This window comes from Diplotaxodon limnothrissa, linkage group LG18 (genome assembly GCF_057381915.1).
Source record: "Diplotaxodon limnothrissa isolate DT_005_m linkage group LG18, D_limnothrissa_male_GT1.1, whole genome shotgun sequence".
NCBI classification, from domain to species: Eukaryota; Metazoa; Chordata; class Actinopteri; order Cichliformes; family Cichlidae; genus Diplotaxodon; species Diplotaxodon limnothrissa.
This window is the reverse complement of record NC_140613.1, coordinates 2,829,040-2,843,477: the sequence shown is the minus strand read 5'-3', so window position 1 is coordinate 2,843,477 and position 14,438 is coordinate 2,829,040. Positions and strand designations below refer to the sequence as shown.

Below are 14,438 nucleotides of genomic sequence, written 5' to 3'. Positions count from 1 at the left end.
TTTTACACACACACAAATCTTTTTTACACATACAAATCTTTTTTACGCACACACAAATCTTTTTTACACACACACAAATCTTTTTTACACATACAAATCTTTTTTACGCACACACAAATCTTTTTTACACATACAAATCTTTTTTACGCACACACAAATCTTTTTTACACATACAAATCTTTTTTACGCACACACAAATCTTTTTTACGCATACAAATCTTTTTTACATATACAAATCTTTTTTACACATACAAATCTTTTTTACAAGTACAAAATATTTATGACCACATTTTGAGCCCATAGAAGTGGACCCACCACATCGGGCTGAAAAATGAATCAACACTGCAGTTCCTCTAACGTCCACTAGAGGCTGCTTTTAAAGGTGAGTCACTGCCCATAGACTTCTATTTAAAAATGAGCAACTTTACAGCAGAAATTAACAATTAACAATGAACAAAATTAACATTCAACCCGATGCAAACAATATTTTTGGTCTTCTCTCCTCATATCAACAGTACAGAGGCCGTATTTGTTTACAACTCACCTACCTTTTAAGCTAGCGGAGGTGTAGCATCTCGGCTAAACAGAGTGGCTGAAGTGGACGTGTGCGCCATGTCTGTGCTGGAGGTGCAACAGAACTTTATCTCTTGATGTTCATTGCTGAACAGTGAACCCTGAATACGTCTGTGTGGCAGCTGATAAAAGTGAAAGTTCAGTTTATCAGGATCTCCGTTAGCTATAGCGGTGCAGCAGCTGGTCTTCCCGGGGTCCACGGAACAATCTATTGTCTCGCTGGCTCATACTGCTGGGAAATGATTAATGTTTATGTAAGGTTTTGTGTCTAAAATGCGCGCAGTTCTAACTGTAGAAATGAAAACTTTGATAAAACCCTGGCAGCACTAGTATGGAAGCCAGGAGAAACCTGATGGCTAAACTAACTAAACTTGAGCTGTGAGGTCTAGCACCATCATTCTGAAGCCAAAAATGTCGTAATGATTGTTGACACTGGTCGTCTTTTGTCTGTGACAGCCCAAAGTCACACAGCATTCCCAGTTTATGGATTTTAACACCGTAGAGGACGACCTGTTCTCCTGCTGGCCTGCATCTGTTTTATATGACTGTATTTAATCTGCTTAGAAGACTCGGGCAGACTAGAGTCCTTTATGCCCCCCCCCCCCAGTGGAGTTCATAAAACTTTATTATTGTTTCCTGACACTTTTTTCTTTTTTCACTCACTGATGTGTCCTTGTTGAGTTAATTACAAACTGTTTGCCTGATTATAAATGCTTTATGCTTCTCAGGGCGCTCTTGAAAAGATGTCTTCAGTCTCAACGAGATGACCTGATTAATAGATTGTTGAGAAGGAAGGGACCCAAAGTGGAGACAGAACAAATCACTCTGTTCAATCATTCTGTTACAGTGTCACATATTTAAATGTAGTGTTTTACCGTACAGCTGGCTGAATAGGGTACAGAGACATTGTAGAAACCCTGTAAATAAAAAAAGTGCAAAGTATCAGTCCTGACTTTAAGCCAAAATAAAAGCTAATTGGGTGAGTTAGACCTGTGCAGGTGTAAACAAACGTTTTCTGTATCAGGTTGGGAGTCAATGGGCCCGAGTCATCGCTGGAGACAGCTTCTAGTGGACATTAGAGGAACTGCAGCTGTAGTCAGGTTTCATTATTCAGCCCTGGATGTTGGTCTCTCGGTCATAATTAGAGCTCTGACTTGATCAAACTGTGTGTGGACGCTGTATGAATAAAGGTTTAATAACAAAGGAAAGAAAAAGCAACAAGGTTTCACAAGAACTTTATTTATAGAAAAATGAAATAAAGTGAACAAAGGCAGCTGTTTTTCATCGTGTGGCTGATTATTGTAAAAATGGAAGCTGAGCTGTAATCAAACGTGAAAAAAGAAAAGCAAGAAGTGAATCCAAATATAATCTACTGCATTAAACTCTCTCAGCAAGCATAAGTAGTAAGATACACAGGAAGTGTATTTTCAAAATAAGGCACAGCACTAATGTATCACGGCAGCCCTATGAAAGCAAAGCCTCTAAAGAGTATCTGATGACTGAAACGTGGAAAACTTTAAATCCTGTGATCCTGATGGAGGCGGCGACCTCAGTAATCACTGCAGGAGAATAAACTCAGCGTGCTCACTGAACTTCAAAAGAACCTATGAATATCAAGCAGCAAAAAATAAAACATTCATACGCCAAAATCTCTCACAAACCTTTGAAGCCACCAACACCAGAGCTCAGACCGCCTCAAATCCACCACATTCAATTTCAGACAGTAATTACAGTCTGTCTAATGTCACTGCTAGAAGGGGCTGCGCCGCTCTCGACTCCATGCAAACTTTTTATTAGTTTTAGCACCAGATCCTGCATCTGCTCCTCTATTAAACCTAAAGCTGCACCTAGAAAATATTTAATGAAACGCGTTTGACGGCTTTAATCAAACTTTATTTAAATTCTCTTGGACATCCCAAAGTTTCTGATGTTGTTTCAGGAGAAAAACAACCATAAAGATGTCCGTTTGGGGAGTTTGGGGGGGTTTCGTGGAATGATGCAGCCAAAGAAAACACGGGTTACTCGGTTTAAATATTTAACCTGCTGTAAACAAAGATGTAAAACAACATGTATCTTTAACCGGTTCACGCTGAGCAGCCTGGCGCAGATTTAAAGGTATTTTCTGTAAAAAAAGTTAATGAAAACTTTAACCACAAGGTGGCAGTGTTCCAGCTCTAAATACTGCACCGATGTTACAGTTTCTCTCCATGTTTGACATTCTTAACACTTCCTGTGTTCTTCTGCATGTTAAGTTGACACTTTTACTAAATTTTAAACGGTTTTAAACCATCTTTAAATGATTTAAGCTCCTTTCTGAAAAATGTTTTATTAAATATGACTTCAAACGGAGCCCATAAAGTAATCTGGAAGTTTAGTGAGGTCACAAACCCCTGAAACTGAGGGCTTACTTATAGAGGAGGCGCCCCCTGCTGGTCAGAGAATCCAGGTTTATTCTGCATTGGCTTCAGGACAGCGTTGTCCATCCTTTATGTACAGTCTCTAGACAAATAGTTCCTAAAATTGGATATGTCACTTCCTGCTTGGCACCACGTCTCATAAACACTTTCAAAAACCTTCTCAGTGGCTTCTGTGAGGTCATTGGTTTATTTAAAGTTAAAACGCTGGCTGATGTCGCCTCCAACTCTACAGGGTTACCTTTGCACACTGAAACCAGCCTGACATCGACTCTGTGTTGGTGTCTTTTCCCACCAGGCTTCTCAGAGACCAGCTGAGGCCAGTTTTACCTCTCCTGTGTAAATATATATATATGTATACTGTATATGAGCATCCTGATAAAAAAATCTCAAACTTTTGTTGTATTTCTCTAAGTTCTCATCAACATCTGATGTCTTTCGTTTCCGTTGTGCAATCAAACCTCGACCTCATCTGCACCTTTCACACTTTATGGACCTTTGATTTAAAGAAACCTGAATTTGTCTCCGTGCATCAGCTGATTTAAATATCTAGCGAACCTTTTAAATAACCAGTTGATATTCTGATGAATTTTCTGGTGTCAGTACCAACTTCTTCCTTTAAACAGTCAGACAAATAAAATGTCCTCCAATGATGTCGACCAATCACAGACCTTCTCTTTGATGTGTCCTACTTTGGGCCTTCTACTTCCTGTGATCTTCCTCTGCTATCCGGGTGGCACCAGCTTCCTCCACAGGCCCCTCCCTCTTGCTCTCCAGTGCGACCTCGGTGTAGGTGACCCCCTCTTCCGGCTTGCTCTCCTTCCCTTGGAGCTCGGCCTCGGCGCCCTCCTGGCCCTCGGCGCCCTCCTGGCCCTCGGCGACAACTCTCTCCTTCTTCAGCTTGATGCGGAAGGCCTCCTTGCTTGGAGCTTTCTTGGCGATGTTCTCTTTGAGCCGCTCGCCAGACTGCTTCAGCCGCTCGCCAGCCTGGTGCATCTTCTCCCTCCGCTCGGGCGGCATCACCTTCTCGCCCAGGTGGTGGAACTTGGTGCCCAGGTTATCTTTGGTTTTGCTCATGTTCTCCTTTGAGAAGGCGGCCTTCAGTGTTTCCGTGCTCTTCATGACCGACTTCTTGAGTCGAGTAGCTCGCGAGGGGTCGGCTTCTTCCAGACTCAGGTACTCCTCGTCAGAGGAGAGGTCGGCGGGGACGTCGTAAGAGTCCGGCTCCATATCCAGCCCCTCCAGGCCGGGTCCTTTAGGGGACTTGGTGACGGCCACTGACGGGACCTCTGTCTCACCCTGCAGATTAAATGAAAGTTAATTAAATATTAGAGATTTATTATCGAATGTTTTTATTATTCCTGTTTTTAATGATTCTGTGTTACTGTCCCATCTGCTGAGTGTAAAAGAGATTTTAATCTCAATTAGAGATGCACAGAGTTCATTTCTTTTGTTTCCGCTTCCATGTTACAGACAGAAAACTTAGATTTTGGCTTTAGATTGAGACACGTTGGTGGTTACAGTTTTTAACAGAGCTTAAATGTGTTTGTTCAGCCCTGAAAACATCACATGGAAATAACTTATTTTCTTGAGACTGATTTTATGAGAAACAACCCAACAGGACCCGTAATGTTGATTTTCTGCTTTTGTTTCCAGTTTAGTTGAAGTCAGGCTAAAACACTTCTTATTTCTGTCCTGGATGAATAGAGGTGAAACACATATCCAGTTAAAGCATCTGAGTCTGTGGAGGACAGACATCCATCTCAAATGTGCTTTAAAGATCTGGAGTTTGATTTTTATCCGTCTAAAGTGCTAATTAATCTTAAATATGCTTGACTCCTTACACTTTTGCAGCAGAAGTCATCATTCATTAGCAAAGCGCCTCGTCTATCTCGGGATAAACACACGCAGTTGAAACTGATATCCATCTGTCTCTTCTATCCACTGAGGATAAATTACTCTGCTGCTCGTAAAGCTGAAGGGAGCTCGCACAGAAAACTCGATATTCCTCTGAGATACTCTGTGAGACTCAACCTACAAGCTCTGAAAACACCGGCAGCGTCATAAGATCCAGTTTTTCTATTTTTGCACATGGCGAGTAACCAAGGAAGCGGCTGGCAGGAACGACACCTGGAACACAGAAATACTAACTGCACCACCCGGTGAAGTCGGAATTCTGGTCCCTGTTGGACTGAACTGTTATCACAGCTGATTCGAACAACTTCTCATCTCATTCTGTCAGATTAGCATCTCGCATGTGAAACAGTGGCCGCAGTATACCGTCCACCAAGAGACAGTCGTGTTTTACAGCTCGTCCACGTCAGGAGACGAGGGGCGGTGGTGGCATACGCCCACGAGACACCGATCCCAGTCTGGACCTTTGAGTATTACGCTCTCTGTTCAACTTGATGATCACGGCAAAATGTGTAGCAGACATGTGGACATGCACGCAGAAGATGCACTACCAGCAGGGGGCGATAGTGTATTTAAAGCCCAGAAGTTGGTAGCAAAAAAAACTCATATGAAGTACACTGCAGGGTCCTTAATCGCCAAAGATTAAGCTAAGTGGCTAACATGTACATATAAGTTAATATGTTAATAATATGTGTTTAAACACTTTCCTGTGATTATTTTCATGGTGGCTTGAAATAAAATGTCCCTCTGCTGTTACTGCAGCGTCTGCATGATGCACCGACGTGTCCGTGTCACGCTTTGCCATCATATCAGGCTGATCTGTTACTTTAGCTTTCACTCACTGAAAGATTTGCTAAAAACTTCTCGCCTCAATTCAGGCGCTAAAAATATCTCAGCTAGTTTTAGGTGCCAAAAACTGCTTGGCTAGCTCTGGGCACAAAAACAGATTGTTTAAATTCAGGTGCTAAAAACCGTAAAGAGGCTTGATTTGTTACTAGTTTGCTAATGCTAACTAACTTATTGTATTTTCGGACAGTAGAAGGAGAATTTGGTGAGTAAAATAAATGAGAAAAGGAGGAATTAAATGTCTCACATTCAAAGTTTAGTGCCCTCCTTAGTGCATGATGGAAACCTGTGTCCATGTGCTCGGGTTTTACAGCGACCAAGAGTTTTAATTGTTTTCGCGTCTTTACTCTTTCAAATGGCCGACACAACGGAGCAGCTGCTGGAGGAAGCTCGTCGCAGGCCTGCTCCACCTGCTGCGCCCTACAGGTGACTTTGGATGTGAAAGCCAATTAATCCTAATTAAGCCGTGGCCACCTGAGACGATGACACTCATTAATCAGGGCGGAGTCGTCAGAGCGTATCCACACGCTGTGAATGACACAATAATTACACCGGCAGGGAATGTGGGTCGAAGTATGTATTAATAACCTCGCCAGTAAAGGAGGAAGAAGAAACGGAGAGAAACCATCAGAGCTTTTAATTATGTTAACACACTCAGCCACACTCGAATCCCAACCTTTATGCGTTTAAATCATGAACGGGGTCTACCGCGTGCAGCAGCAGGGGCCAGGGGTCAGCCTCTAGTGAGCGTTAAAAAGAAACACAAAGCCACTTCCAAGAATCACGCGAACAAATTAAAGAACGACAAGAAAATCACAGCAGAGAGACGCAAAGGACAACAGAAACACGCAAAACAGGTAAAAAGAAACACGGAGAAGCATGAAGAGTCCAAAAGTGTCTGCAGAGAGGCACAAGGTGATTACAAGTGACCACAAAGAAACACAAAACAACCAAAAAGACACAAAAAACCCTCAAGGAGAAGCACAAAACAACTATAGACACATAATAAAAGAACACAATGACACCAACACAAACAAAGTAAAAGCACAAAATTACACAAAAACGTCTTAAAAGTCAAATTAAATTACTTCAACATGACGACTGGATGGAAAATAAACACAAAGAAACACATAAATAAAATAAACAAAGTATTGATGATCACTATGAGGCCCGTCGTGGTTAACAAAGCTGCACAGTGAAGCTGTGAGTACGTGTTCAAATCTCAGCCGTATTTGTGGCGTTTGAAGAGCTTCCTGCTGCGGCGCCTCCTGTTAGCAGAGCAGGGTGACCTCCTTTAATCGTGTTTGTTCACTCCTCATCGTCTCCCTGCAGAAACATCACAAACTAAAAGCCATCAGCTCCTCTAAAATTACACATTGTCCTCTGATGTCCGCCGCGCGCACCACAGCGGCCCTGAGAGTAAACCGGCGGCCATTTATCTTTTTCTTATTACTGCCCACCGTCCGCCCGTCATCATTCAGCCGCCAGCAAGCGACGAGCGTCTCTAACAAAGCGCTCGCTGCTTCCTGGTTAAACGGCCGCAGCCGAAGCTCTATATTAGGAGACGAAGGGAGGCCTCAGAATAACGACAGCACATCGGTCATGTGGAAACTCAACACTGCAACTGTCTGCAGAGGCACCGCCCGGGACCAGGCTGAGCTACAGCTGGGCTCGCTGTGAAGAAGGACAGCAGTATCTCATGTACTGTAGCTGGGAACACGCACAACACAGCAGATATGAATCATCGTCCATATGCGCACACGGCCTGGGGCGCGGTCATCGAGTGAAGAACTGCTGTATGATTTAATGATTTAACCCTTGTATGGTGTTCGGGTCTGTGAGACCCGTGTTCAGTTTTTTTCAAAAGAAAAATTAAACAATTAATTATTTTTTCACATGTAAATGTGTTGTGTCTTTCCACTCACTCCACTTGATTATAACTGATTTATTTATAACATTTTATATAAAAGAAAAACGAGAAGCACATTAATTCATAAATATGATCTAACAAAGGTAAAGGGAAAAAATTAACCATGTTTGCTGTTCATATGTCTTGTAATTGGGATGAAGTAAACATCTGTTGAGTAATTTAACATAAAATTGTTTGATAGTGTTAATTTGGAAAGCCAAAACTCTAGTGGGTCCACCAGACCCATGAACACTGGCTGAGTAACAAAAATACGAACACCACACAAGGGTTAATAATGACCATCAAATTAAATCAAATCACTGTTATTGTCACATCACATGTGCAGGTACACTGGTACAGCACATGTGAGTGAAATTCTTGTGCGAGCTTCACAAGCAACAGAGTTGTGCAAAAATACAATAACGTAAAACAAGCAAAATATAAGAATGGCTAAATCTGAGACTAATAAATATATGTACAATATATAACAGTATATGCATTACTGGATGTCAGAAATCAGTCAGAAACGAGAGGGTTAAAGGGTTCATGAGAAACATGATGAGTTCAAATTACCCATGATGCACTGGAAAGTAAGAACTGTATTAACGATGGACATGAAACATGAAGATGGTCCACTGGTTTGTGGACATGTTTTAGCCTCATGTTAGCATTTTGGCAGCTCCCATGTTGTTTTTTGGAGACAGAAATGTAGTTAAGTGCTAAGTTAGCCGCTAATGTTAGCCAGCTTGGTTCAGTCTACATTCATAGACTGTATAAGTTCATCACACAGACACAGATAACTGCTAATTAACGCAAAGTAACAAATAAGAGAGCACTGAAATATTACAGTTTCACTCATCAACACAGTTTTTACTGCATAGCGCCCGTATTACCCCATACGGAAAAGAAATAGAAAAAACTTATAAAAGACTTGTGTGAGCTTTAGCTTGCTTCATATAGTGAATCATATCAGGCTTATATGATTTACTCATGAAAGTGGCCACTTTCTCATTACTTTCATATATTGTTTTTAGGAGGTGTCCATAACATACAAGTTTCATTTATACAACTTTTCAAGGGATCTTATATCTGTTTTCACTCTTGTATGCTTTTCATACAAGTGTCACACAAGACAGATACAAACTTTATAAGATTTATATATATCTTTTCCATATGGGTCTGGTCAGAACACTGCATTAAAAATGCTCCAACAGCAAACCAGAGATTGAATAGAAAGTGAAAACAAGCAGACAGCTAGCAGCTACAGCAACCTGTAACTGCGTCTACTGACACAGTCGGTGGGAAAAGGTCAGTCAAAAAGACACCACCCAAAATAATCCATCCATTCACTTCTGCTTATCCTTTTTCAGGGTCGACCCCAAATAATGCAAATGTTAAGTCTCAATACAACTTAAATAGGTGTGGTACAAACTAAAAAACTAAAAACTAAAATCAGCCCCTCTGTAGTTTTTATAACAGAGGAAAAAAGCAAAAGAAATATATGCAAAAGGATACAAAATTAATTTTTAAAAATTACGGAAAAAATTACAAAATTAAAGCACATGACCGCAAAGACACGCAAAACAGTTATACATGCAAAACATACAAGACAAACTCCTTTTAAAAAACCCACAAAACACACCAAAGTCATGCAAAGCTGCTTGAAAACATTAAAAAAACATAAAAGTATCTAAAAAAAAAGAGTTTAAATGATCACAGAAACATGCAAAATGTCCACCTATGTCACAAAAAGACCACAAAACTGCACAAAAATGTTAACAAAGATACAAAAAACTACATGAAAACGACTTCAAGCAGAGGTTAAACAAACAACTACAGACACAAACTGTTTTTTTTGTTATTTCCAGAGTAAAAGTTCTTCTGAAACGACCTCAAAGAGATAAACAGGTCCAAATGTTTCCACAGTTTAATCGTGCACAGCATTTTCTTAAATACTGTAACCATGGCAACCCAATGCTGCTCAGAGTTGCAGCAGCGCAGAGATGTGACCTGGACACCTGGAGGACTCTGACTTTCTCGCTCTGCAAGACTGTAAACTGTGTCTGCTCACAAACTCCCGTCAAACACAAGCAGGCCGAAGACGCGTTCAGCGGTTCGAACTGTGAAATGTGACGGCGCAGGCGAGAAGAACAAAACCCACCAAACAAAGTTGAGTGGAGCCCATAACCCTCCGCCCTCCCGTCTCTTTTTTAATGCAGACTCATCTCACAGGATTTTTTATCTTCTGTTATCCTTCATCTCTTTGGCTGCTTTTTAGCAGCCAGTCAGGTTGATTGACGTCTCGTTTCTCGCCACATCCTGACCGCTGTGATAAGCTGACGTATCAGAGCCTGACTCTGGCTGACAGCAGTTTATGGCCTGTCCCTGCCGGCAAAGAGGGAGAACGCTGTGATCCCAGAATAGGCCCCTCTGTCACAGATCCACAGCAGCTGTTAGCAGCACACACAGAGCTCCGGTTACTATTCTGAAGTCTGAAGACATTATTGAGGACAGCAGGACCTGCAACTCACTGCTCAACTTATCTCTGCAGAGCTGCATGGAAAAGAGAGCAGGGCAGCTCCCACAGCTTCCCACTGGAAATGTGTGAAGGCTGCTTTTTGATTACAGGCCCAAAATATTTTCTTTATCAGCGCTGTAATGGACTCATTTCACTGTGATCTGATGTCAGTCACGTCTATAACTCTGCAAAACTCATACAGTGAATCTGACAAGAAAATTAATCTAATAAAAATCTGTAGCACTGGCATAAAACACTAAAAAAGCACAAACACTCCAGTTTCAACCAGTGAGAACGAGCTCTGCAGCCAACTGTCTTTGAAGTCAACCCAGTTTAAGACTTTAACTGTCTTCAACAGTTAAATGCAGACTTTGGCTTTTAGTTGTCTTTGTACAGAAATAACCAGGCTAAAGGTTTCAAGTCACTGTGCTAACCCAGGATAAACACGCCGTCACTACAGGCCGAATAAATAGGTCCAACTCTGAATGATCGATGACGCGCCGCGCTCTGACTGAAGTACTCTTAAAACAAACTAGAACATAGAAATACCAGCAGCGTTTGGAGGATCAGTGAGCCGGTTAGTTGACACACAGTGATGTGCTACCTGGAGCTATAGCTAGGCCAACGTGAACACAGTCAGTGGCTACATCCATGTTTGACACTATCTGTGTTTGGCACTTTAAATCTTATAGCTTATGATCCTGTTAAATGGACAGATGAGAGTAAATAGCACAAACTAAAGCTTTAAAATACACGACACGTACATTTGCATCCCAAATATAGTGGAGTAGAAGAAGAAAGCATCATGACACAGGAACACAATATTGTAAGATTAAAAGTACTGCAGTCTAATGTTATACATCTCAAGTTTTCAGGCCCCTCTTCAGGAGACAGACACTATCTCTATTTTAAGGCCTGCTGAGGCCTCAGTTTTAGGCTTCAAACTTTCCTTTTTGCTAAAGCATATAGTTAGGGCTGGATCAGGTGACCCTGAATCCTCCCTTAGTTATGCTGCAACAGGCTGCTGGGGGATTCCCATGATGCACTGGGTGTTTCTTCTTCACCCACTATGAGTTAACAAACCTCTGCATTGAATCATATCTGTTATTAACCTCTGTCTCTCTTCCACAGCATGTCTTTATCCCGTCTTCCTTCTCTCACCCCAACCAGTCACAGCAGATGGCCCCGCCCCTCCCTGAGCCTGGTTCTGTTGGAGGTTTCTTCCTGTTAAAAGGGAGTTTTTCCTTCCCACTGTCGCCAAAGTGCTTGCTCATAGGGGGTCATATGATTGTTGGGTTTTTCTCTGTATGTATTATTGTAGGGTCTAGCTCACAATATAAAGCACCTTGAGGCGACTGTATAAATAAAGCTGAATCATCAGTAGGTGACGTGTACGAGTCTGTGATCTACATCTGTGATCCTTTTAACGAGGACTAAACACAAGACTGTAAGTTCATGCTGCTGATTGTTAGCACCATCACTAAACAAACAGTCGAGCACTCCAGTCTAAATGTTCCTGATTGAGATTTAAAATCCGACACAGCTGTCATCTGACAAAAGCTGAACTTATAAGGCCCGCAGCTACGAACACCGAGTCTTTGATCACCGTTATAAATCTTTCAGTTCGCAGAAATGTTTTTTTATTTTCTGTCCATCATCCGACCAGCTCCTTCAGCAGAAAATCCCACCGCACTGCGGCTCCCAGCTGCCGTCTCTTCACGACTGTTTCACAGCATTCGGACTCACTCTGTGCCCTTAGAGAGAATATCATGTCTCCTTGGAAGTGACGCTCATAGTTTAGCTTTAATTTTCCAGCCGTTCAGGGAAGACTCGACAGGAGCTTTTATTCTTGTAAATGTTGCTGTGCTTTCTAAATTAAAGAGTTCAGTCGAGTGTTTCTTATTAAAACTTTGAAGTGAATCCACCTGATCTGATTAAGGTCGCCCACACTTTGGCTGAAAGTGCGCCCTCTCAACATAACGAGGATGCTTTTCTATTAATTGCCAATGTTTTGGAGTCGAGGGTTCTTATGAGTTTGAACTTAATCCGCCCTTCATTTCCTCACATCGACGCTTGCGCCTCTCACTGCGTCCACCGCTTAATGAACCGAGTCAGAGTTCATCCAGTTAAGATCTCGCTGCTTGGCACAGACTTGGTCTACTTCATTTCTGATGCTTAATCATTCTCCAGTTGCTCGTAAACAAAAATTTGGATGTAGCTCAGAGATCTTCTCTGGGGACTAAATTCAGATTTTATCTGCTTTTTTAACTCATTCCACCGTTTAACTAATGTTCTTTAGCAGCTCCGCAGCACCGAAGGACAAAAGAGTCATTTTACACCAAATTTAAGGGTTGAGCTTTGGCCTCTTTTTTCCACGTGGAATAATGAGATGCCGTCCTAATAAAGCACATTAGGTCTCAGTCATGCAGGTCTAGAGACCGTCAGCGAGTCCACTGTCAATCACTGGACACTGGAAAAGAAAAGGGGAATTCCCAGTTCCAGAGTTGTTGCTGTGGTGGTTATTCTGGTCTCTTTTGCTTTTTGTTGCTTAACTATCCTCTTAAAGTCTGATAAACCCTGAAATTACTCAATTCAGCAATTAGCCAGCCCGTGCCAGTTATTTGCTGGTCATTTGATTAAGCTTGCTCTAATAAGAAGAGAGTTAGTGGCTCCCAAACGTTCAAGATTTCTCTGCTTATTGCCTCTCAAGACGTGACATCATTCAGAAAATTCAACAACTTTTGTGAGAAATTCTAGAAAATAGACTCTTCTGATTTCCCGCGCTGAAAATTTATTTATTTTCCTTGATTAACTAAATCTGTTTAAGTCCTGATGAGGTCATCGTCAGAGAGACTTTGTGCTTCTGCACAACTATCTAACTGGTACTGGTACCAGTTAGATAGTTTTAGTACCAACATCTTCCAATCAGACGTTGTCAGGCTGAAATGTGACACTTAAAACTCCAAACATGATTGTTTCTACTTTTCTATTCAGCTTCTAATGTGAAAATTTAAAAATATTCTGATTGGCTGGGTCATGAATCCTCTTCTATAAATTAGTTTATTGGATTACTGAGTGAAGACTGTTGACTTTGCTGTTATTTAGCTGCAGTTGTTCAGCTTCCCTTTAATATATTTTTGGTTTCTTTTGGTTTTCATTGATTAATTGTGTCCATTTAAGTCTTCAAAGATGTCAGTATGGCACAATAATAAGTCTTTCTAAGAGAGAATCTATCTAAACCCTGCAGTTAAGCCATTAACCCACAGGCTCACTGTGGTGTGTTCAATGGGAAGAATTCATAAAGTCAACGTTTAAACATCCGACTCTGAGAAACTCTGCTGACCTGGTAGATGACGACTCTGAACTTGTTGCGGGTGAGCAGCTCATCCTGCGTGGACTCCACCTTCTTGACTCGGACGTTTTGCTTCTCCACACGTGTCCGGACCTCCTTGACGTTGGCGCTGACTTTGCGGGTTTTCTGCAGGAGCTTCTCCACAGTGCCGCTGGTGTCGGTGTGGTCCTTTGCCAGCTTCAGGACGTCCCCCTGGATGGTCTTGATGTTGTTCTCCAGATCCTGCTGACGCTCCTCCATGCGCTGCTGGGAGGACTGGACGTTATCGATGATGCTGGCCACGCGCTCCAGCAAAGACAGGATGGTCAGGGCGCTGATGGGGTTCCCGGCCTCATCCTCCATCCCGGCGATCTCCAGCTTCTCCTGGATGCCTGCGCTGTGGTACTTGAGCTGATCCATTATCAGGACTCCTGAGATTCAAACTTAAGTTGTAAGAAAAGTTGTGGTTGTGCAGAACGGAACCAGGATCGTTGGGGTTACCGTCAGGGAGACCAGGGCAGCAGCACCGAGCACTTTGACCCAAACTCCGGTCTGGGGACGGGAGAGAGGAGCAAACTCCACCTACTCCTTTTTAAAAAGGCTTCGGATCCAAAGGGAGCCTGATTCAGTCCTCATCGGGATGTGGGCCAGGTGATAAACTTAGAGGGGAGCAGCAGTGCTCACACGAAACCCCCCTGCAGCTAAAAATAAAAACTCTTTGTAAGGCGACACGCTGACATTTTGGGAAATGCAAAGCAGGAGATGATGGAAATTCCCATTCAAGTCCCACTTTTCGATGCCAGCCCCACACAAGACTGATTCATAATTTTCCGTCAGTTTCACACGTTACACGCCAGCAGCTGTGAAACATGTACATCAGCAGCAGCTTAGGAGTCACTCTGCAGGCCTGCAGGGGCAGATGCAGCGAAGTCC

At 42.3% G+C, this 14,438-nt stretch overlaps 1 protein-coding gene across 1 annotated transcript; it reads right to left on the bottom strand.

Moving 5' to 3' along the window:
• Window positions 1-1,800: 1,800 nt before the first annotated feature.
• cavin4a (caveolae associated protein 4a) lies at window positions 1,801-14,114 on the bottom strand. The gene is made up of 2 exons (XM_085377493.1): window positions 13,518-14,114; window positions 1,801-4,286 (listed from the first exon to the last, which is right to left on the bottom strand). The coding sequence occupies exons 1-2, from the start codon at window positions 13,923-13,925 to the stop codon at window positions 3,690-3,692; spliced, it is 1,005 nt and encodes a 334-aa protein (XP_085233619.1). The 5' UTR covers window positions 13,926-14,114; the 3' UTR covers window positions 1,801-3,689.
• Window positions 14,115-14,438: the final 324 nt, after the last annotated feature.

Excerpts from the sequence above, each read along its gene's own strand:
- cavin4a (XM_085377493.1), bottom strand. The coding sequence starts at position 13,925 with ATGGATCAGCTCAAGTACCACAGCGCAGGCATCCAGGAGAAGCTGGAG. Across the intron at positions 4,287-13,517 it reads TCAGAGTCGTCATCTACCAG|GGTGAGACAGAGGTCCCGTC; the intron begins GTCAGCAGAGTT and ends TTTAATCTGCAG.